Genomic DNA, 23,502 nt, shown 5'->3' on the forward strand with positions numbered 1-23,502 from the left:
CTCCTGACAGACAGCCGAATTCCGAATCACACCAGCATCTACCATCCCTGACAGCCAGCAGAGGCCAAAGGAAACTTCCAACAGTTAGCAGGGGTGCTCTGGAATTCAGGATCACCCCGTATCCAAGTCTAACAGAGTCTTCTGTTAGAATGAATCTCAAAGGAATGTCCTTTTGTATTTTTTTTCTCTGAAGCACACTAGTGCAGTTACCATTTTCTGTTCCTAGCTTGTAAAAGCATCAGGTATTGATCCTATCTCAAGGCGCGGGACACTGGCTGGCTGGATGAGGGTGTGCGGGGCTGGCTGTGGGCCGACTCTCTGATCCCCACATCCGTGTCCCCAGAACGACAACGGATGGGCTCTGTAGCTTGCATTTCCTCCTCTGTCACCTGCACAGCAGAGAAGGAGCAATGACGTCTCCTGTTCATTTGGTCTTTGCGAGGCCGATGCAGGCTAGAGCGTCCACAGAGGTGGGGAGGGAGGGAGAGCTTGAGGGAGGGAGGGAGGGAGGAGCAGGGGTACTCACAGTTGCCATGCGAAATACTGATTGGCTCAGAATCCTCTGGGAAGCCGGCCCCCGCCAAGTGCAGCAGTGTGAAACAGAGCAGCAAGGCTTCTGACCTCATAGTAGTTCAGCGGGCAGGCTTGACTCCTCTACTTCACCCTGCCAGAGAGCACAGAGGGGGTTTGGTTGGTTTGCAGGTCAGCTTTGTTCACGTCCATAAACGGTGGCCTTGGACGTGAAGCCCAGAGTGGAGCCTCCGCTCCCATCTTCTCCGCGCAAGCTCACAGGTGGCTGTGTTTTACCCAGGGAGCCCTCCTCGCGACCCTCCCCGCCCAGGCATCTCCGCCCTTAGGGAAGCCTTCTACCAGACGCGGGACACACCGCTCTGAGCCTCTGTCCGGCGCCATCCTTCGGCCTTCATAGGCACTGCTGTGGTTTGAACCTGTTACCCCAACTCCTGGGTGGGAAACATTCTCCATGGCAACAGCACTGGGAGGTGGGGCCTGGGAGGAGGCTCCGCCCCCATGAATAATGGCTCAGCAGGTGCGGGAGTGGGGGTTGGGCCTGCCCCTCCCTGCCCCGTTCTGATGCAGCACCCAGGCCCTGAGACTTTGTGTGACCAGCAGAGCCCCTTCCTTTACAAACTGCCCTGTGGCGGGCACTTGTTAGAGCAGAAGCTTGGGAAAGTCTGCGTCCCAAACAGTGTGGGTAGCAGAACAGCACCTGTTTCCTGTTGAAGGTAAATTCTCTTTCTTAGGGGGCTTACGGAGCTCAAAACCTGCCCTTGCTCCAGACTCGTTCTTTTGGGCAACCCAAGTTCTTTCAGAAATGTGAAGTCGCTGTCAATAGCGAAAAAAATACAAAACCAAACCAGGTTTGTGATAATGACCTGGATTTCCAACTTCTGTATGAGAATCAGTTATGTCGTAGCAACATGGATGTCACACACACATATACATGCGTGCACCTGCACACACATGCTCACACTTGTGTGCACCCATGCACACGTGTGCCAGGGCACCTGCTCACTCATTTCCACCACCGGCTTAACCTCTTCACTCAGGTTTCGCACCCCTGGTTTCGGTAAATAAAATCTCACAGTCTACATTTCAGAAGAAACAGAGGGACCGTTTCAGATTCTCTGAAGAAACCACACCCTTCCAAACAGTGTTGTTGGTTTAAAACAAATCCTGTCTATGTTTTAGTCTGAAGTACTACCCTGCAACGAACCAGCAGAGAATACAGACGCTGGCTCTCCCGTGCTCCCACGTGCAGGTGGTTGAAGACGCTCCTCACTGTGGAAGAGTTCTCCTCCTCGGTGGAAACACACGCCAGTCCCACGGGGGGCCGCAGGAGGCAGAGAAATGACTCCTCCCCCTGCACACACCCCGGAGCGCGGGCAGCTCTACACAGGCGTGGCTCTCTCTGGAAAATGAACGTCAAGGGGCTATCTTTTCATCTCTCAGACAGTAGCCTTTGAAGCAGCCTGCCAGAGATTATCTTTTGTGAGCAAAGCCATTTTACGGTAGTCCATCAATCACTGAAGATCTGTGTGTAGAGACGTCGAAACAGGTAACCCGGCCGTCTTTGAAAGTTAATTTGGCAAACAAACTGCTAACTTACGGCTTTTTTGGAGCGCCGTTGAATATTAGATACCTGTGTCTCTTTTCTTCATGCCAAAAACAGCACTAATAAGTCTTCAGTACTGAATCGTAACTTATAATTTCACAGACACAGCTGGGTCTTAATCATTTCTTCAATTGCAAAGTGCACCTTAATTAATTTGCTTTATCTTGAAAATCAAAGAGGGACAGAGGTTGAGAGAAAAGCCTGCACAATTCCATATCTCCATCTTTGATGTGAAAATTAAAATTACACTTTAAATGATGACTTGCCTGCCAGGCAGTCCCTGGCTACAGACACAAGCAAGTACTTGGGGCCGGGTTCAAAGCTGCCACCTCGTCCTTCATCCAGGTGCCAAGTCCTCCCAATCTGGAGTCTGAGCCCCCAGGACAGGCTCTGGGAGGCCCACGTGCGTTGCAGGCACCTGCCCCGGGTAACACTGCAGGGCGAAGCTCACTGACAAGAGCGAGCAACACACGGGCTCCCGCCCCCATCGGCCTTCGCGGCAGGTGAGGAGGGCCGAGGGCTGCAGAGCAGGGCACTGGGCCCCTCGGGGCACACAGTGACAGCCGGCGGGGGCGGGGGGAGAACCTAGCCTCAGAAGCACACCTCTCGTGCCCTCAGGAGTCTTTGCAAGTCCACGCATGCACTTACAGATCGGTTTGTCCTGCCGGGACAAGAGTCTCCATCCTTCAACAACCACACACTTCTCTGTGTGAACGTCCCACGAGCCCGCAAGACAGAGACCTGCTGTTTTACCACCGTCCCCGGTTTTAATTCTTTCCACGCTGACATCGCGTGGGGCCGATGCAAAATTCTCAACCCCAGAAATCGGTAGGAAGAGTGACGCATTCGCAAGAAATCCGTCCAGCGAGTCGACGGCTCCTTTGAATCCTCACGTACGGCCAGGATCGTGGCCGAGATAGGTCACTGAAGCATCTCCAGGTTTCTAGGAGCTGGTGTATGTGCCTTTCTGTCATCGTATCATCAGGAGTTAGCCTGGTCGTCACAGGGCTGAGCGTCCTGCAGGACTGGTCAATCCACGTGAACACTTGGTGCTTTTCCGTAGCTGAAGTTTGGATTCTTCCTTCCCACCACGCATCCCTTGTACCTATGTAGGCGGCACAGTTCCTCGTTGCAAACGCGGCGGCGTGCTGGGATCCCAGCACAGCAACACCGCCACGTCCCAGCCCGCAGAAAAAGAACCCAGTCTGCCGCCTGAGACCACGGCGACGCAGCAGAACACACACAATCCAGAACCTTCCTCTGGCTCTCACAGCTCCAGCCTGCTGGGCTGCGGTGTTTCCCAGCCCGTTCAAGTCGTTTTTGAGACTTCGAAAAGAGTTATTTATGGGTACCTGCCAACGTTTGTCTACTAGCCTGCCTCCAGCTGTCTCCAGCCACGGTGTGACTCAGAGCTCAGCCACTAGTTCTAAAGTCAGGTAAGGGCAGCCAGCATGAGGATCCTAAACAGAGACCTGTACTTCCCAGGAAGTCTCTGAGTGTGCCCTCGGATTGTCCCAGCCTGCCACCATTCTTAGCCTTTGAAAAATACACCACTTGCTATAAAGTTAGGGTTCCACTCTGCCCAGTGCACGCAATTTTAATAGGCACCTGCTCAGGGAATTTATTTGATCTATTTAGCTTCATCTAAAATTAATTTGTGTTTGACTTTCTACGCACTCTGAGCCCAGACAAAAATTTCTTTGACTGTAATTTCTCCCGACGGCTTTTAAGACCAAATTGAGTCACGGAGCCGTGTTGCAGAAATGGTGCTGTGACTACTGGCCGCCTTGGGCAAAATGAAGAGAACGCTGCTTAGCCGGCAACGTAGTCGTCAGGTGTGGCAGAGGAAGGGCCCAGCAAAGGGGTGACGAGGAGGCCGGTCTGGAAATCCTGTGGGTGCTCTTGCGCAGGTCACTGTTTCCTAAAATAATAAAATCTTCTCAATGACTGGGACCCCCCCCCCCACGCCTTTGTCACACAGCAGATCACGGGGCCAGCAAAGCACAGAGCGCAGGGGACCGCAAGGGAACGGGAACCAATGAGGATGTCTGAGAATGAGGTCACCCATGGCCACATCGCACTTCAGATCCATCAGGCTAATTGCAGAAGGCTGCGGGGCCTAGGAAGCCAGTGCCAGCGTCCCCGGCCCAAGCAGCCCTCAGGCTCAGTCCTGACACGAGTTCTGGTTCTCTGCCCACTTCCTCCCCAAATCCTGCTCTGGAAAATTCTACCCGGGCTCATAAACAAGTGGTACTTGGCCAAAGCTAATGCACAGAGAAGAAATAAGGAATTAGCAACATCTAAAAAAAATGTAAGATTTAACATAAACTCCAGACGACGAACACTGACGTAGCTTTGCCGCCCTCTGTCTCACGTGGTGCCTGGAGCTGAGCAGGGCTGCCGAGCAGGGCACGAGCCCTCGTCAGTGCTCACCCATCAGCCCCGCCCATCTCCCTCCTGCAGGCTCTGGGTACCCGAGCAGTGGACTGCTGCACCCTTGTTGTTAGCTGCTGTGGTTGCCCTCACGTGGACCTTGTGGGCCCCAGTGTGTGTACCCAAATGAATGCACATTGCTCGTGACCAGCTGCTTGCTCCATGCACTCCGTGTGGACCTGGGCAGTGCATCAGTACAGGCGCCTGGCAGCCTTGGCTGTATGGGCACAGCTTGTGTCCCAGGGATACGCAGGGCAGCATCTTCCAGAACGTTGGCGTCCAAGGGACATTTAATAGTGGTAATGACATCAAAAGACTTTGGGCCGGGAAACTTGCAAAACTCTTGGATAAAAACTCCAAGTGTGGCCTTGAGATTCAGAGGAAATGATGGTACTAACAGGTTTTTTTTCCAACAAGGAAGAGACATTTATGACCATGATGCAGTAATTTTTTTTAATGAAAAGGGCATTTTCCACTGGCATCCCAGGAAGCTGTGAAGGTTACCAAGAGTTCAGGGTGCTGTTGCTGAAGGAAGGGCTCCTAACGTGCGACCCCGGGCAAGGCGGCGTCCCCGCCGACTCAGCCATGTCTGGAAACCTGGGGGCTCGTGCAGGCTCTGGGATTGCACTCTGCTGGGTGATTCCCGCTGAAGAGGAGCCTGCGTGTGTAAGAGGGTGATCAGGGAGAGACCCCAAGCCAGGCCACTCCAGTGACACGTGTCGCAGAGCCGGTGACACTTCCCCAGAGGTGGGCGGTCAGGGAGAGAGGAGGCACGGGGTGGCCAATGGAGGCAGGCTGGGAACTGGCGTCCCCAAGGCTTCCTCCTGCGCCCCGAAGGGCAGTGGCGCAGGACAGAGCGGAGCAGGTGCAGCACTGTGCACCGAGACCTGTGTTCTTTCCCAAGAGGGCGGGGCACAGGGCCCTCCTTGCTTCCGACTTCTTGGCTGGTTGCTGGTGACCAGCATGGGCCTGGTAACACCAGAGGCAGGGTGCCCGGCCTGGCCCCAGCTCCAGCACCCACGTTCTGACGCGGACGGCGAGGTCGCTGCTCTTATCACCACGTCGCACTCAGAAGCTGGCCGATCCTTCCCATTCCTCCAGCTTGTGTCTTCCAGAATCCGAATGGACGGGGTGGAAGGGGTGAGCGCTGCGGTGCAGCGGGTTAACCTGCTGCTGCTCGGGACGCTGGCGTCTCATCTCAGAGTGCCTGGTTCAAGTCCCGGCTGCTCCACCTCCAATGCAGCTTCCTGCTAATGCACCCTGGGAGGCAGAAATGATGGCCCAAGTACCCGGGCCCCTGCCACTGATGTGTGAGACCCAGACGGAGCTCCTGGCTCGTGGCTCCTGGCTTTGGCTTGGCCGACGTGCTGGCTATTCCAGCTATTCGGGTGGGGAGGGGTGAGCCAGCAGAAAGATCTTTCCCTGTCTCTTCCCCAACCTCTCTCTGTTGCTCTTTCAAATGCATACATCATTGTTTTATAAAAGGAATGAAATCAGTGTAAAGCTCCTCCATGAACTCAAACAGCAGAGAGGAGGGGCAGTGGCTCTGAGATTCTCTGGGCCACCTTGCCCAGGGTGCTGGGCTCGGGGCCTCAGTTTCCCCTTCTGCAGTGCCTGAGTGTGCACCGCCCTCACCAGATGTTTGCTTATCCTGCAGATGAAGCAGAAGTGAGTTTCAATTCAGCAGGTTTTCCTCTAGCCCTCGCTCCACCTGCTCAGCTTCCTGTCCCTGAAGGCCGGCAGCTGGGAGAGGCAGCAGCCTGCTCAGGGGCCACTCTCCGATCTCAGTGCCTGGCGCTCACACACTAAGGCACGGGGAAGTGATGAGCCGGAACGGCCGGGGCGTGTGATGCCGAAGTCCATGCCCTGTCCAGGATATCCCGGCAGGTGCAACGGCTGAGAGACGCTGGTAGACACAGCGACTGCTCTTACGATTCTGGCTGACCACAGGGTACTGCACCCACGCCTACGTGGACGTGGTGTCTGCACGTCCCTAACGGCTTCAGTAACAAGAGCCCGTGCAGGAGCTTCCCAGTTGCCTCCCACCACGCAGCATGCAAAGGCTCGTTCCGCCATATGGCCCTGTAACTGCAGCCTTAAGGCGAACCCAAGAGGCAAAGGCTTCATTTGGAGGGAATCAAGCGTCCCGAGACACTGCTGTGGCGAGTGGAGCCACCTGCCTGCGTGCAGCATTGCTTAACCGCGCTGTGCCCTCAGAGCGAGCACAGCTCAGGGAACGGCGTCCCTGGTGAAGGGAGGAACAGGGCCGCCTGCCAGAAGCTGGGGACACGCAGAGTCAGAGGAAGGAGGCTCTGTCGGCAAAGCAAGGCGTACGTGCGGGAAAGCCAGCGTGCAGAAGGCTGAGGTCAAACTGATCATTCCCACCCCAAAGGAAGACCCAAAGCAGGTGCCCCTCGCTGCCCGGGACAGCCCGGTGTCCAGCTGGCAGCAGCGCGGGGTCAGGGACAATGCCTCCCAAACAGAACCAGAAACAACCTGGGCCCACTGACGCTGGCCGGGATCCTCACGGGGTGCTGCCTCCCGGCCCTGCCTGCTCAGTGACACCTGCGTCAGGGGAAAAGCTGCGGCCTCAGAGCAGAGCACTGGCCCTCTCTCTCCTCCCCGTCTCAGCCCCGCAGAGACAAAGGCACCCACTGTAGAGGAGCAGGAAGTGCCACAGACCGGACTGCAGGGAGACGCGCAATCAGTGAGGCCAAGGGGCCCCAGAGGTTTCCACAGGGGCGCAGAAAGCCAGGTGGGAAGCCAGAAGTCCTCCTAGAAAAGGACTTTTTCTTTTTGAACGGTAAAGGTTGGTTTATTGTGTCTCACGAGGGCAGAGGCCGAGGCTTGCCGTGGCGTGCGCCTTTGTCCGAGTTTTCTTTCTGCGTGCCCCACAAGACACCCAGCCTGAGCCCAGGCACGGCCTGCGTCCGCCTCACCCAGCGCGGCCCAGCTCACAAGTGGTAGCTCCCACCTTCCGCTGCTTTCTCAAAGGAAGCCAGAATTCATTCATTTCTCTTGGGCACGCTGCCCGGCGCCGTCTCCACAGCCTGACCCTCATCTCGCCGACTCCCTGAGTCCATGGGAGCCAGGCTCTGTGCTGGGACGCCCGTGCCCCTCATCCCCAGCCATGTCTGACAGCTCCCGTCAGTGTCCGGAAGTGGAGCCCATCACACAGAAGTGACAGTTCTGTGGGAATGGGTGTTGTGCAGGGACAGGGGGTGCGGCGGAGAAAACAGAGAGAAGCTCTGGGGGCAGGGGTGCCTCTTGGCAGGTGTGTGATCACTCGTGGGGGAGGGGCTGGGTGGCAGCTAGGGCACTTCAGGCAGGGGCACCAGGTCAAAGCATCAGGCTACTGAGAAAGACATCGCCATGGTCACCAGGCTTTCGAAACTGATGCTGGACTATTTCACTCTTTGAGGAATTTCGATATGTGTCTAATGGATGGATTTTTTTTTTCTTTTCACCCAAAGTTCGGCCTAATACCCAGAGTATTGGAGCTGAGCGTAATGATGGAGCTGGATTATTCTTTCCTGCTAAGGATGGGCGGGGCAGTGCTGAGATGTGGGCTCAGGATCAGGTACCTATTTGTCTGAGGGGCCGAGTCTGTGCGCTACCTTCCTAACTACATCTGTGACGTCAGTGATACAACAGTGATGGCAGCAGAGGGCAATGGAACCGGTACGATCGAAACCCAAGGCACCTTTTCCTGGCCCTTAGATGCCTGCAGAGTGACCACAAGGGAGTAAGCCAGCGATATCTAGTGACTGGACTTCCCACACCCTTAGTGGATTTAAACTAGAGCAGCCATGGCCTTGGACAGGCCCAGTCTTGCTGGCCCTTTCTCCCGTCTGACCTGCTCCCGCTGTGCCTGGGGCTGCTCCCTCCTGGGACTGGGAGAAGCCGATTCTACTGGCCGCCTGCAGGGGTCGCTGTCCTTGGCCTCTGAGTAGCAGCCCCAAATAACAGCGCCACCCATTCCAGAACACTTGACTGACCAATCCTTGCAGATCCCGCAGAATCAGGAAGAGAGTGAAAAACATCCCCTTGAACCCTCATGATTCTATGGTGGTCCCTTAGTGCGGGCCACACATGCCATTGTCCATCGTATGTGGGAGGGAACTTCAACAAGTTCCTGGAAAATGGAATTAAACGATAAATTTATTCAGGTGCATTTTTTAAAAATTTATGCATAACTTGTTTTTTCTTAAAATGCATTTTCCATGAGCTTTCTGAAGACCCCTGGTATTCTCTACTTCTGTGAATGAGCTCCGATGCTTAGCAGGCACCGGAGCCAAATATAGGTCTTATATTCAGCTACAAGCTTGTGATTGTGCAACGGAGACATAGTATCGTTTAAGGATCGTCCACAGAGGCTGACTGGTGCTTATCACCAGTGAAGACTCCACACCATACACAGTGGCCCTGCTGTCCTGCCCGTGACCACGCAGACACGGCCAGAGCCCAGAAGAGACGGGGGCATTCATCCTTGAACTTCCATAACTTTCCCACATTCCTTAGGACATTCATTTATCAAAAAAAGGAGAAAAGTTTGTTCTGCATCCCAGTGAGCCGGGTGAATCTGCCAAGTTTTTTCTGGAATTAACGCTGTCTCCTTGGCTTTGTTTGCATTCTCCATCTCTGAGACGTGACTTGCTGGCCTGGCTTGCTTGGGTTAGAGCGACACAATTGGGGAGCCTCCTGAGAGCAGCCAGCAGCGTCAACCCAGGGCACCACTGAGTGGCTGTACCCTGTACACCAGGGCTTCCAGGCTCCTCTCCCGATCCAAGCCCCCGGGACGGCCCCCGGCAGCCTGGGCCCCTGCCTCCCCTTCCACAGACCTGTGCCCTACGTGGAGCGCCCCCACCTCGAGGGCCAAGGAACTAGCCAAGGGCCTGGATTCCCAGAGGGCCTCGGGAGGGCAGTTGCTTCCCTGGACCGTGGCCGGGAGGCGCTGCCGGCCCTGCGTCTCCAGTAGCCACCTCTTCAGCTGGCTTCCGGCTCACGGCTGATCAGTGTTAACTCGGAGACGAAATGGAGGAAATGGTTCACGTCAGATAACCTGGACACAAGGTTAATTACTGCCATCCAAATTATTTGGAGAGAAGACAGCCCTTGGATATCACCAATTAACCCCAAAGTTTAAAAAAAAAATCACAATTCTCATAATTAATTGCGCGGCAATCATTGTAATTATAATCTCTGCCAGAGAGACCAGAATCAGGAGGGGGAAATGAAATTAGCCAATAGGCTTGCGTGTGACAGGCAGAAACCAAATTAAAGCGCTCCCACTGGGACGACGGGGAGTAGAAGGCAAGCCCGAGACCTGTGTGGGGCTCAGCACACGGGCCCAGGCCTGTCCCCAGCCCAGCACACGGGGGAGGCTGAGAGCGACCCAGCCCCGGGGTTCCTGGGCAGACGTGGGCTTGGGTTGGCCTGGCTTTCACCGGTGCACAGGCTGTGCAGGTCTGAGCAGGGGACGGCAAAGTCACAGCTGCGGAGGGAAGGAGGCACTGGCTTCTCCCAGACACCAAAGCCCTCGGCTGTCCCCTGGCCTGTGCCTCCCTCTGTGGGAAGAAGCTTTCTCAGCCGACTTCAGACAGCTGGCTCATTTTTATTATTTAGGACCCAGCTAAAATGTCCTCAGGCTCCCTAACTCGGGGGTGGGGAACCTTTTGTTCTGCCAAGGGCCATTTGGAAAGCTATGACATCATTCGGCAGGCCATACAGACGGATCAACTCAAATATTAGCCTGCTGTAGATTTACTGAATCTCCAGGCCTGGATTCTCTGGGCCTTAAATGACCCATGGGCCGGACGGTCCCCACCCGTGCTAAGAAAACAACCCAGGGGTCCCCCGCCCCCGTCATTTCATTCTGAGTGAGGCCAGGGTTTGTCCCTAGTAGACGACTTCGCTTTGTAATCTAGCTTCTGCCAGATCCTCCTCTCCGTGGAATGCGAGCTCCACTCTTTTTTTTTTTTCTTTTTAAAATTTTTTTGACAGGCAGAGTTAGTGAGAGGGAGAGAGAGAGACAGAGAGAAAGGTCTTCCTTTCCGTTGGTTCACCCCCAAAATGGCTGCTATGGCCAGCGCTGCACCAATCCAAAGCCAGGAGCCAGGTACTTCTCCTGGTCTCCCATGGGGTGCAGGGCCCAAGCACTTGGGCCATCCTCCACTGCACTCCCTGGCCACAGCAGAGAGCTGGGCTGGAAGAGGGGCAACCGGGACAGAATCCGGCGCCCCGACCGGGACTAGAACCCAGGGTGCTGGCGCTGCAGGTGGAGGATTAGCCTAGTGAGCCGTGGCACTGGCCGCGAGCTCCACTCTTGGGCATTTGCTGGGTCTCCCACGTTCTAGAACAAAACCCTGTGTGTGGCCGGTGAATGGACGCTACTCTGCCAAAGGATATCAGGGCAACTTGTGAAAACCCGCCGTGACAGCAAGGGAAGGATCAACAGAGACCAGGAGATGGCTGTGGGGGTAGGACTGACACCCGCAGGTGGAGATTCTCTAAAGACATGGTTTCTGCCCCAAAGGAGGAGTCACAGGAACACAAACACGGACCGGCTACGCCGGGGGCACGGAGGCCGAGGGAGGGGTGGGGCAGAAGGTTCACGGGCCAGAGGATGCAGCTGTGGACGCGGGCCCACACTGCCAGCCCTCAGGATGCCCGGGAGTGCTCTGGGGTGCCCCCAGGCCCTTCCTGCCCTGTCCCGAGACAGCAGCGCCCAGAGCAGGAAGCCACAGATGGCGCAGCAAGACCCTACCCTGCACACAACCTCGCTGGCAGCTGCCTGCGTGAGCTGTGTTGGGGAACCGATGGGCCTGGAAGCCACAGCCCAGCGAAGTCCTCCGGCCTTGGCCGAGCCTCCCTCGGTCAGGCTCCCAGCCTGACCAGTCTGTACAGGCTGCCGGCCCACAGCCAGACAGAGCCTGCGAGGAGAGCAAGGGGTGACCTCGTGAGCATGGCCACAGAGCTCAGGGGCCTGCGTGTGGAACTCCAGCTGAGCTCCGTCAACCCCGGCCGGTCACCAAGGCTCCACTGCCAACAGCGAGCAGTCCTGGGGGATGACTTCACCCCACTCCCGGCCCCGATCCCTTCCCACTGACTCACAACTCTGTCCTGACCCCATAACAGCCGGGCCGGCCAGCTGGAGAGAAGACAAACTCATGTCTCTGGCTGGAGTCTCAGGAGGCTCTCTGGGCAGTGCTCATCTGTGCCACCAGCTTAGCGTCCCCCAGGGGACCCCCGAGAGGGCGCATGTGTCCCCTGTGGCCTGCAGAACACGGGTGGGGATGCCCACTCCGCGAGAACCCTCTCCTCCTTCCCACGTGTGCTCAGATGTGTGAGTGCTGCAGCCCCTGTTTTGTTTCTTTGGGGAATATCAGATCCTGGAGCCGGTCCACCTGGGAGGGGCTGGGAGACACAGCTCTGGCCAGGGCACACCCATCCCCGATCATCTCCAAGCAGACGACGTGTGCAAGGCACAGGCGTTCACGGGGGCTGGGCGTGGTGCGCGAGACAGAGCACAGGCGTTCACGGGGGCTGGGCATGGTGCGCGAGACAGAGCTCATCTCTGTTTCCAAGAAACGACACCATAGGAGATGGACGTATAAAGTCCTCCTTGGAAAGGGCTCACCCCGGCGGCACTGAAGGTGCTGGTTCACTGTTTGCTGGTTTCCGATCCAAGTAGCTTTGAGCGTTTTCCAAGATGGGTGCGGTGTGTCCTACGGGAGCGGTCAGAAGCGAATTTTTGTGAATGGAAACTGCAATGCTTGTCGAGCTGGATGGATTTTTCAGGGTGCTGGGATGCAGGGTGCCCGCGTCCGAGGAGGAGACTCGGGGTCAGACGTGGGTCGGAAGCTCGCTATCCGTGTCACGCTCTGATGTTTGCTCGAAGAGTTTTCCTTGCGTGTGTGCGCTGCTTTTCCAGAACAAAACGAAACCGGTTGTTTTAAAATCTCCGTCTGCAGAGGGAGGCAGACATGGAATGCAGGCCTGCTGACACCTGCCAGTTCCCACGGCTTCTCCCCGGGGCCCGAGGTCCCAGCCCAGCCTGCACAGCCAGCGGAGACGTTCTGGAATCCGCTGGGGGCAGCACTAGAACCTGTGGGGCCACTGGTGAGATGCAGACAGACGGGCCTGCGTGGCGGCCGGTGGCTCCCCCGCACCCCACAGCCGCCCGTGCCCCATCCGATCAGCTGCCTCCCTGTGAGCTTTCATACAGAAATTCAGCCAGCTCAGAACGGCTGCACAGACACTCAGAGGAGCTCAAGGTGAACACACTTCCTGCGGTTCATGCTTCTCCACGCTGAGTCCAGGCGCGTGCACGGGGCCTCTCCCGCTCCCTCTTTCTCTGCATGTTTCTCTCTGGACCACGCCTGCCCCAGGTCCCTGGCTCCCTTCTGGGTCACTCCCCAGGGCAGCGGCAAGCCACGTGCTGCTCCCAAAGCAGCCCCAGAACACCTGCCGTCTCAGAAGTTGGGAGGGTGGTCTTAGACCACCCCAGAACGACCGCGCCAGCACAGCCAGAGGGCCGGGCTGTGCCCAGGGAGGAGCATCCCCCAGCTTACGTGGGAGGCAGCCTGCCTCGCGTTCCCTTCACTCCTCCCCTCGACAAGCCTTGACCTGAATGTCCAGAGATGGGCGTGGCTAACTCCTCCTTCCCTGGTCCCCTCCTCATCCAGGCCAAGTCTTCCACACTGCACCTGTCACCCACGGTGCCACATCAAGCTCAAGCTCTCTGGAGGGCACGGGGATTCCTGATTGTGATTTCAACTCCACCTGAGCCAGGAGCTGCCCCCAGGAACACCATTCTCTCCCTCCACTGGTCCCGGCAGCTCTGCCCTGACCACAGGCACACTTAGATCGAATGCTGAAAACCCGGGGCTTTCCAAACCTGCCTGCTCAGTGCCATCACCCGGACAGCTTCAAGGTGTCCCGGACAGTTGAGGAAGTCTGTGTCCCCTGTCCTGGGCCTGGGACTGAAGTGGCCTGCAGGGTGTGACCTGGACTTTGGAAATGGCAGAAACCCCCGATGGTTCGAGGGCGCAGCCCCGCTGGAGCACCTGGGACACCAGCGTAAGGGACATTAAATGACACCTCGGATCCCTGCCATTTCAGCACCTTCAGGCCCAGCCGGGGATAACCAATCATGACTCAAAAACCGGTGCCCGTGCCCGCTGCCTGGCGTGGCTCCACAAATACCTGCATTTCTTTCACACCCACCTACCCTCGTGCCATCCCACTCACAAAGTGTAATTCAATCCATGAAAATGACACGGAGCCACGCAGAAACCACTTTTCCAGCCTAGGGCTTGCACACTATTTATACTGTAAACACAGACAGTGGGCAGGGTCTTCTAGGGCAGGACTGAGAGAAGGCAGACCTCATTACCACCCCCGGATGGGCGGGGAAGAGACCACAAGAGGCCCGTACTTGGAAGCGCATCTCCCAGCCTTATCAAAACCGCCGCCTCTCCCACCGTGCCCCGGTAACCTGGGAAATATAAATTTTGATTACTGATTGCTGCATTGTTAGTAACCGACTATACATCATCAGTAGCTGGTCACCGGTGTCAGCCCAGAACTTAATTATCTCCGCGGAAGGGAAAGTGACCCCACCAAAGAGCTGTTTTCCAATTAAAGCAGCACAGGACATGTGATTTGTCTCTGCGACGGCCCATTCGTACTCCTGTCCGTGCTGTTTGTACCGTCTTCTCGCCTCATTACAAGCTCAGAGTTGTGATTCTTGGGCTCCCTAGCAAGAAACACATAAATATCAAGAGGGCAGCTGTCAGACCTTTGAAAAACTCACCAACAGTCACCACCAAACACAGGGTGGTAATTACAGCGTCGCCACCAGCCAGCGCGACAGCGAGGGCTAAGGACACTCTGAACGCGATGGTTGCCTTCGTGGGTCCCTAACCCCCTGCAGAACGCGGGCACGGCTCCATGGGTGCGCCAGCACCCACGCACGCACGCACACGCACGGCTGTCGGAAGCTATTTCCTGGGGGTCGGGTGTCCTGTGCTTTATCTCAGCTGCTGTTCCAATGACAAGGAAAACATTTCCTAAGCAGCACAAGCAAAACCACGTGGGGTGGAGGGCTGGGCCACTCTCTCCCCCGGCATCTTCCTTATAGCGCTTGTTTTTGCTGCCGGACGCTGGGCCAAGACCCAGCTGCTCCACTTCCCATCCAGCTCCCTGCTGATGTGCCTAGGAGAGCAGTGGAAGATGGCCCAAGTGCTTGGGCCCCTGCACCCACGTGGGAGACCTGGAAGAAGCTCCAGACTCCTGGCTTCAGCTTGGCCCAGCCCTGGTTGCTGTGGCCATTTGGGGAGTGAACCAGCAGAGGGAAGACCTCTCTGTGTGTCTCTCCCTCTCTTTTCTTTAACTCTGCCTTCCACATAAATAAAAAAGTGTTAAAAAAAATAGAGAAGAAAAGCTTTACTGTGCACCTGTTGTACACTTGGGGCGATCTCTGCTTTCATGGCGCTTATATCCCGGCGGGTTTCTATGCTGTCCCCTCCATCAGCAGGGTGACGCCACCTCCCTGCCTGCCGTGGGCACAGGGTGACAAGCCCCTGGCCCCTAGGAAGTGGTTTCAGAAATATACTCCTGCACCCGGCTGGAGGCGGCCTTTGGAAACTCCTGGTATCCTCGCCGTCCACCTCTTGGGTTTTGTGGTTTCCCGTGAACGATGGAAAAGTGGCCTTCTCCACCGTCCTAGCTGCACTTCCTCCCCGCATGCTGCATTTCCCGCGTCCCCACGGCCTCCCGCCTCCTGCCCTGCAGCTGCCCACGCGTGGCTGGCGGCTTGGCGAAGGCGCCGCCGCAGGCTGGGGCTCCACCAGTATTTGGCGGGATTGGAAGTTGCTTCTGCGGGGGGGCAGCAGGGTTGCCCTTTTTCGTGATGTGCTTTTCAGCAGGGCCAGCATTGAACGCAGCCGGCCCCCGGCACGGCTGTGAGGGTCACCCCCACCCCCGGCTGGAAGCTCACACACAGCCCTCCAACAGAGGGGTCCTGGGCTTCTGCACTGTAAATGGAGCGCTGGTCATATCTAGGAGCAAGGTTCCCACCTGGCAGTCAGCTGAGCTGCCCCACCTCGGTGGCCGAGGACCAGTATCGGGGCCAGGCTCTCGTGACAGCCGGGTTCTGAGAACGCCTCCCCATTCAGGGAAGGGGACGGGTAAGGGGATTGCGAGGGTGGCCCGTGCCGTGTGTGTCTTCTGCTTCCTCTTCTTTGCTCCTTTCCAGCCTCCGTACTCCTTGCTACCTTGTCAGTTCCCACCCTTCAAGCCCCACCTCCTCTGGGAAGCCTCCCTGATTGCCACAGGTCTCCCCTGTCTTCCCCCTACGGCAGCCGTGTTGAGGCTACTTCCTCGCCCTCAGCACATGCGGGCTGTGAGCCCCGGCACGGACCGACAAAGGCTCGCAGAAGACAAGGATGATGACTGATCATCTCACACACAACCCCTGTTCTCAGAGGAGCTATAATTGATGGGCGAGACAGGCATGTTAATAACAGACCACTGAGTTAATTATTTCCCATTAAACAGAAGATGCTGTACATTCTAAGGCTTCGTTTGTCCAGAAAGACCTGGATTGACCGACTTGGCTCGCTTCACAGTGGACAGGTGTCCTGGAAGCAGTGACCAGCATTCTTTGAAGGCCTCGGGGCTGGCTGGGCCCAGCCACCCTAGTACACACACGCGCCCAGGGGCTGCTCGTCTGACACACACCGCACCTGCCTTCCTGTCTCTTGAAAAATACATGACTCAGAAGACACGATGTTCGCACGGCAACACAACACCTCCTCGTCCCAAGACATCCCTGACCTACTTACGCCGCCCAGAGCACAGCCCAAGTGCACAGCACATCCCGCACGAGGCTGAAACTGCTGTCTTGAGAAAAGTCCACTTTGCATTCCCCAAGTTCTGTGTTATTAAATCTGTGCCCTTCATATCGCATTAGAGCAGGTATTTTATTCAATTATACGGACAATGCAATCAGAACTGAAAACGATGTGGCTGGCCCGGAATCCCCTGGGTGTGAAAAGATGATGATGTGTATTTTATCTGCTCCTGACAAGGAGGCTGAAACAGTGACTGCGAACTCCTAGCAGCAAAATCTCAACTCAGAGGTTAATTCTTCACTGTCACTCCTGACACGAAGCATGTTTTCATCGGAACTAAAAGAAGTCGTAATAATAATAAAGCAAGCAAACACTGCTGCCCCCAGAAAATGGATCGAGCTGGATGCTCTAAAATGTTGGATAAAGAAAACTGAACCTGGCCAAAGACACTTATTGCTGATTTAAACAAATAAACTCCTGCTAATGCTTCCTTACAAAAAATAAATAAATAAAATAGATGGGCTTTCCCCATCATGGAGGGAAGCATTTCACAGAAAGGGCTGTTTCTCCCCCAAAAGGCCATGGGGCGGAGGCAGTGGGAACAGGTCCCATTCTATGACCTGGGAAGGAGAGGGGGGCGGGCCGCTGGGAATTTATGCCAAGGCTTTCCAGCACTCTTATTTTTCTGTGGTTCAACAATTGTATTATTTTTCTCTTGTCGAACCAGTTGGCCCTAATGAAGTCTCATTATTAGCCTTGGGCTGTCGGAGTGAACAACATGGCATGAAAATCAGTTAATAACCTTTTCAGTTAAACGTCAACCCTGAGACACTAAAACTTCAGATAAGATTAAATTTTAACAGGCAAACAGCACTCGGCTAATCTGGCGGGCCCAAGTCCAGCGCAGGTGTGGTGAGTCTAGTGGGACAGGCGTCTAAAGAGCACAACACAAGGGCTTGGAGAACCCGAGCTAGGACGCCCCCTGGCAAACCCAGGGAAGGCGGGCGACAGTGCCAGCTGTTCTCACGGCTGACTCCGTGCGGGATGGAGGCTGCTGGAGGATATCCCTTAGCTCCAAGCATTGAGGTCAACCCAGCTGCAAAGCCACTGACAGCTCTCCTGGGGCCCCAGAGTTACACTCTAATCAAATGAGAGGTGCCAGTGGGTAGCCCTTTCGTTTTTTTGTTTGTTTGTTTGTTTGTTTTTTTTTTTTTTTTTTGACAGGCAGAGTGGACAGTGAGAGAGAGAGACAGAGAGAAAGGTCTTCCTTTGCCGTTGGTTCACCCTCCAATGGCCGCCGCGGCCGGCGCACAGCGCTGATCCAATGGCAGGAGCCAGGAGCCAGGTGCTTTTCCTGGTCTCCCATGGGGTGCAGGGCCCAAGCACCTGGGCCATCCTCCACTGCACTCCCTGGCCACAGCAGAGGGCTGGCCTGGAAGAGGGGCAACCGGGACAGAATCCGGCGCCCCGACCGGGACTAGAACCCGGTGTGCCGGCGCCGCTAGGCGGAGGATTAGCCTAGTGAGCCGCGGCGCCGGCTGGGTAGCCCTTTCTATAACACAATTTCTGTCTCATTTTTCAACTTCATCTTTTGAAACCAAAAGCAAGGAGCCAGCCATGGTCGGCTTCCCCCCAGGTTTCCAGAAGTGGCCCTTGGAGGGACCTGCGTGATCCCTGGCTGCCTGCGACTCCTGTCCAGCACCCGCTGGCCTTCACGACACCCAGTTGATACTGCAGGGGGAGTGAGGGGCAGCCGAGCAAGCTCAGGTAAAATAAGGAAGCAGGCGTCTTTGTATGCATGAAACTGAGTAGGCTCAAATATCCACTCAGCAAATGTGCGGGATGGGACTGGGCGGAGGTGTCAACTTCTGCCACTGGAAACCCCTACACGGCCCTGCCTCCTACCTTCCTGTCCCACACCCAGACCGCAGCCACGGCCCAAAAGCAGGCGGCCGCAGATGCCCACCCGAGGGGAGGATGGACGACACACCGAAACAAACAGCTACTTCATACATGTTCCAGCCCGCGACAAGCTCGGGGCGAGGGCGAGAGCCAGTGCACGGTGGGGGCTGCCGTGAGCTATGACGACACCCAGGCTGACCAGCATTCCCTCTGCGGTCGTGCCCGGGGACTTGCATTTCCCCGTCCCCCGCCACCAGACAATGCCTGATCCTGCATCGCTTCACTCTGAAGGAGACGAATGAGTTTTCCTCCATACGTTCAGTTAACGAGACTGCCACCATAGGCGGGGGCTCTGGCAATGCTGCTGGACACTGGGGACAGTCTCTCGGGCGTGACTGACCTCAGACACCCAGACAAAGCAAGTGACCAACCTAGTTGCTGATCCTCCCGCCAGCTGTTTGCTGATGTGGAGACCCAGCTCTGCAGAGCGGCTGTATGGAGAGCCCAGCAGAGAGAGAGAGAGAGACAGACAGACAGACAGCAGCTCTGTCAGCAGCACTGCTCCCCTTTCTCCGAGGGCCGTGTATGGCTCTCCCAGCCCGAGGTGGCTGTGGTCTGTAAGTGGCAGCTGTGTTCATTGGCACAGTATGTTGTAAATCTTAAGTATCTTTTTAAAAACTGACCATCGTTGGGGCTGGCATTGTGGCACAGGGGGTCCAGCCACCCACGCCTGTGACGTGGGCATCCCAGGGACGGTGTGAGTCCCAGCTGCTCCGCTTCCGATCCAACTCCCAGCTGATGTGGCTGCGAAGCAGCAGGTGAGGGTCCAAGTGCTTGGGGCCCCGCTGTTCACATAGGAGACCCAGGTGGAGTTCCTGGCTCCTTATTCCTGCCTGGTTCAGCACCAGCTCCCTGGCCATTGGGAGGGTGAACCAGTGAATGCAAGATCTCCCCCTCTCTCCCTCTCTACTGCTCTGCCTTTCAAATAAACAAACAAATCAGTCATCTTTAAAATGGCATTTGTTTACATTGCTTTCACCATTGCATCAATAACTGGGATGTGATACTGTAACCTGAGACAGTAGCTGTAACCCACTCCCAGCCTGCAACTGTGTAGATGCTACCCGTTATAAATGCTTTTAATTGGCCGGCGCCGTGGCTCACTAGGCTAATCCTCCGCCTGTGGCACTGGCACACCAGGTTCTAGTCCCAGTTGGGGCACCGGATTCTGTCCTGGTTGCCCCTCTTCCAGGCCAGCTCTCTGCTGTGGCCCAGGAAGGCAGTGGAGGATGGCCCAAGTGCTTGGGCCCTGCACCCCATGGGAGACCAGGAGAAGCACCTGGCTCCTGCCTTCGGATCAGTGAAGCATTGCCGGCTGTAGCGGCCATTCTGGGGGAGAACCAATGGAAGGAAGACCTTTCTCTCTGTTTCTAACTCTGCCTGTCAAAAAAAAGTGCTCTTAATTTTTAACATTTTCTTAGTTCAACAAAATATTATGGATTTAATTTGCACGTAGCAGAAAAGAGGACTGTCCTCCCCCCCGTCTCTTCCCACAGTCTGTGTTCTGGGAGGTCAAGAAATCGTGGCTCGGCTACTCCACACTGCCTGAAGGCTGGAACCTGGCATCCCAGATGTGATTTGGTTCCAAATGGAAACAGAATCTGTTTTTTTTTTCTAAAGAGGAAAAAATATTTTAGAAGCGTATTTTTAAAAGATACTCATACTGGGTTTCTGAGGGGTATTTTAAAAATAAAATTGTATGTAATTTTATTTTGAACCCTTTGGACATCTGAGGACTGAAAACCCACATTTAACTAAAATTTGTAATTTTAAAAAAGGCTCCTGGAGATGCAGGAGCTGAATGGAGTTCTGTAATCAGTAACCAGAAATACTTGCCTTGATTTTGGGGGGTACATTTTCAGAAGAGCTCTCTGCCCACGAGAGATTTATTTTGGCAAAATAATATCTTATGATGTGTGTAGCATGCTTCAGCCTCAGACGCCACTGCTGATGTGAAGTGACTCACTTAACCCCCACGGCCCCTGGAGAGACAGTGACTGCCCCACTGCACAGACGAGGGGAGCAGGGATCCGAACGCGGGCACGCTGACCTGGAGGCCCACATTCTTCACTACCGTGTGTGCCGCTTCTCTGATCACAGTCATGCCCCCCAACATTTAATATGTGCCAGTGACCCAGGGGGAGTAGCACTGTACTGTGGCTGGGGTGGGGTGGGGGCAGAGTGGACGAGGTTTAAACACAGAGTTCACAGCGCCACGACTCAACAATGCCCGTAGGAAGCGGTCAGTACTGCCCACTCGTCACTGAACCCTCGCATCAGGGACCGTGGGACCGGATGTCCGTGTCTCTGTGCCAGGAGGGGGTCTCTCTGGACGGTGGACCTGCACACTCAGGCCTCGTGTTCGACTGGGGACGTTTCCAAGGGCCACATTCCCAAAACCACGCAAAAAAAGCCAAGGTGCTTTGCTGTCTTCCCCTGCGGCTCCAGTGGGCACTGCCGCCATGCCTTTGCCTTTGACAAGCATCGGCCCTTGGCGTTGTATCACAGGCGGGCCGACTGTGAGTGTATCGTTAGCACGGCCCCGACGGAGATGACAGGTGTAAACAGTTGGTAATTTATGATCTGCAGATCAGGTTCCCCCGCCCTCTGCCAGCCGCTCACAACCACAGCCGGCCTGGGACCTGCGGATGCCTCGTGTTTTCCAATCAGTCTGAACGATGCGACGCCTTGGGAAGCCCTCTAAGTGCTCACCAACGCGGCAAAGCTATTGGTTCGCGGCTAGCTACCATCTCACCACGCCCCGCCCAGCTCCACAAGCACGCCAGAGCCCCAGGCTGCTGCTGTCTGCAGTGGGTGCCCTGCGGCTGGCCCAGCAGAGACCCCACACAGTCGCCCTGGGCGCAGGTGTGCGATGTCCCGCCTTTCCAGGCCATCTCCTTAGCTGCCTGCGGCGTCTTCTGTGCCGACAGGCTGCAGTCAAGCTGGACTAACAGAGAGCTGAGGGAAGGAGGAACCGGAGGAACGAATTCTTGGCTAAGAGGAGAGCTATTTAGAAAGCCCTGGGTGGAGGCAAATCTGCACAGCAGCGAGGATGGAGCCAAGCCCCACCAGTCCCTTCCCAGCCTCCTGCCCCTCACCAGGAGGTGTCAGCTGCTCCCTCCTCTGCCTCTCCCCACTGGGGCCCCCCAGTTACAGGTGCACATTGCTGCTCAGCCTGCCCCCACACTCCTGCACGGCCACAGCCCCGAGCGCCCGTGCCTGCTCCTTAGCCATGGCCCAGCACACCTGGGTTTGGGCTCCTTCTAGCCCTGAGCTGGTCTCACCGGCTGCTCTCTTAACCCGGCAGCCCCGTGCCCCTCGACGGCCCCAGCCAGCCCCTCCTCCAACTCAGCTCCAGTGTTACCACCACAGAGACTTTCTAAGCGGAGCACCTGCTGGAGCGTGGGATCCCAAACCTTCTGCCACCTCACATTCCTCACAGCCGGTCCCTGCCTTCCCTGCCGACCGCCAGTCAAACGGTGAGTGCCTCCGTGGCTGGCAGTTGCCCTGTGCCCCCACTAGGCTGTGAGCCCCCCGGCCAGGCCCCCCATTGCACGAGTGAGAACAGAGGGGCCTGTCGGACTTCTGCTCCCACAGGCCTCTGCAGGACCACAGAAAGCTGAACCGAGAAATAACACCACAAAGAGCCATGGGGAAACGCCAGCGTTAGCCTTCCCGGCATTCGAGATGCAGGCTGAGTGAGGCCGCTTGGTCTGGGGCAGGAAGCAGCTGGCATAACACGAGTACACACCCCGTCGCAGGAAATGCGCGGTCCTGGGCTGGGAGTAGGGACTGGCAGCCTCCGGGAAGACAGCTGGGCCCAGCGAGAAGCACGCGGCCCGGACCCTAGAGCAGGAAGTTGGCTGTGGGTGAGGGGAGGCTAGAGCTGAACCCTGGCCCGGTGTGGGGCGGGCAGGGCCGAGCGGGACGCAGGACTGCAGGTGGTGCACAGGACTAAGCTGGCTTTGCCATGGGTGGGGGCAGAGCACAGAAGGATCTGGGTGGACAGGATCAGAAATCGCAGTGGTGAGCGCAGTGCAAGGCGGTGCCCGGGGAGGCCGTCGCCTGCAGGTGTGGGTGAGCAGCAGGAAGGGTCGTCCGTGGGTTCCAGGCCATCGGGGACTATGACTCTGTGTCCACTTAGAACTGCAGGGCCACCAGGTGGGTGAGGATCCAAGCCCAGGACGGATGGGAGTCTGTGGGGAGGAGGCTGACTTTGCCATCAGGGAGGTGCTGAGTGACAGCCACCAGGATGCTCGGGGAGAGCCACAGAGTGTGGCTGTCTGGGGAATAGGGGCCCCTCGCTGCAGGGGGCTCGATGCACCCCGGGCACAGGGGCTCGGGCTGAGCTGGGGGAGTGGAAATCCCCAGCCCCTGTCCACAGCAGCCTGCCTTGAAAGCGGCTGAACTATAACCCGTGCACAGGAGTGGCGCCTGGCTCAACAAACTGCACCTGTCCACCTCCCCATCAGCTGTCCAGGTCTTACACAAGGTTCATCCGTGTCACCCAAAAGCGAGCATATATGTGAGTCATTTTCCATACACTTTCAGTTTGGGGCATGTTTAAAAAAAACCACAAAGGGGCAGGTGTTTGGCCCAGGGGTTATGATGCCGCCTGGGACCCCGGCATCCTGTATCAGGCTACCTGGTTGATTCCCAGCTCTGCTTCAGAGCCAGCTTCCTGCTCATGTGTGCACCAGGGGACAGCTGGGGATGGCTCACGTCCTTGGGATCCCGGCCACCCACTGGGAAGCCTGGATGGAGCTCCAGGCTCCTGGCTTCACTGTGGTCCAACAGCAGCTGCAGGCATCTGGGAAGTGAATGAGTGGGATAGAAAAATCTCTCTGCCTTTCAGATAAATAGAAATAAATGAAAAACACCTTAAATGGCAACCCCTAGATAACTCCATCAACTCCATCAATCTCAGAGCAAATGCCACCAGCTAAAATGCCCACCTGCTGTTAGTCCATCCAGCTCTGTCCACCGGGAAGGCACAGGGTGACTTCTTTGCTAGCAAAGCTTTCTATAAGCAGAGGTCGTGATGTCAGGCACGGCAGTGAGCACCTCTGCCTGCCCCCGGACCCCCACTTCAACCCCCCGCCCAGGGCAAGCGGA

General features: G+C 56.4%; 1 protein-coding gene and 1 long non-coding RNA gene across 7 annotated transcripts in view; one reads left to right on the forward strand and one right to left on the reverse strand.

Moving 5' to 3' along the window:
• SEMA6A (semaphorin 6A) overlaps positions 1–23,502 on the reverse strand; it is a 122,276-nt gene that overhangs the window by 65,963 nt on the left and 32,811 nt on the right. For all 6 annotated transcript variants that reach the window (XM_089334829.1, XM_089334831.1, XM_089334830.1 and 3 more), the window contains exon 2: positions 527–664. In XM_089334829.1, coding sequence (XP_089190955.1) covers positions 527–626 — 100 coding nt within the window. In that variant the 5' untranslated portion in view covers positions 627–664. The remainder of the gene's footprint in view (positions 1–526; positions 665–23,502) is intronic.
• LOC149126001 (uncharacterized) overlaps positions 662–23,502 on the forward strand; it is a 35,852-nt gene continuing 13,011 nt past the window's right edge. Inside the window, exon 1 of the long non-coding RNA XR_016235096.1 lies at positions 662–21,866. This is a non-coding gene — a long non-coding RNA (uncharacterized LOC149126001). The remainder of the gene's footprint in view (positions 21,867–23,502) is intronic.

The sequence above is a fragment of the Oryctolagus cuniculus genome, chromosome 6 (genome assembly GCF_051225735.1).
Source record: "Oryctolagus cuniculus isolate XC-2025 breed Fujian yellow rabbit chromosome 6, ASM5122573v1, whole genome shotgun sequence".
NCBI classification, from domain to species: Eukaryota; Metazoa; Chordata; class Mammalia; order Lagomorpha; family Leporidae; genus Oryctolagus; species Oryctolagus cuniculus.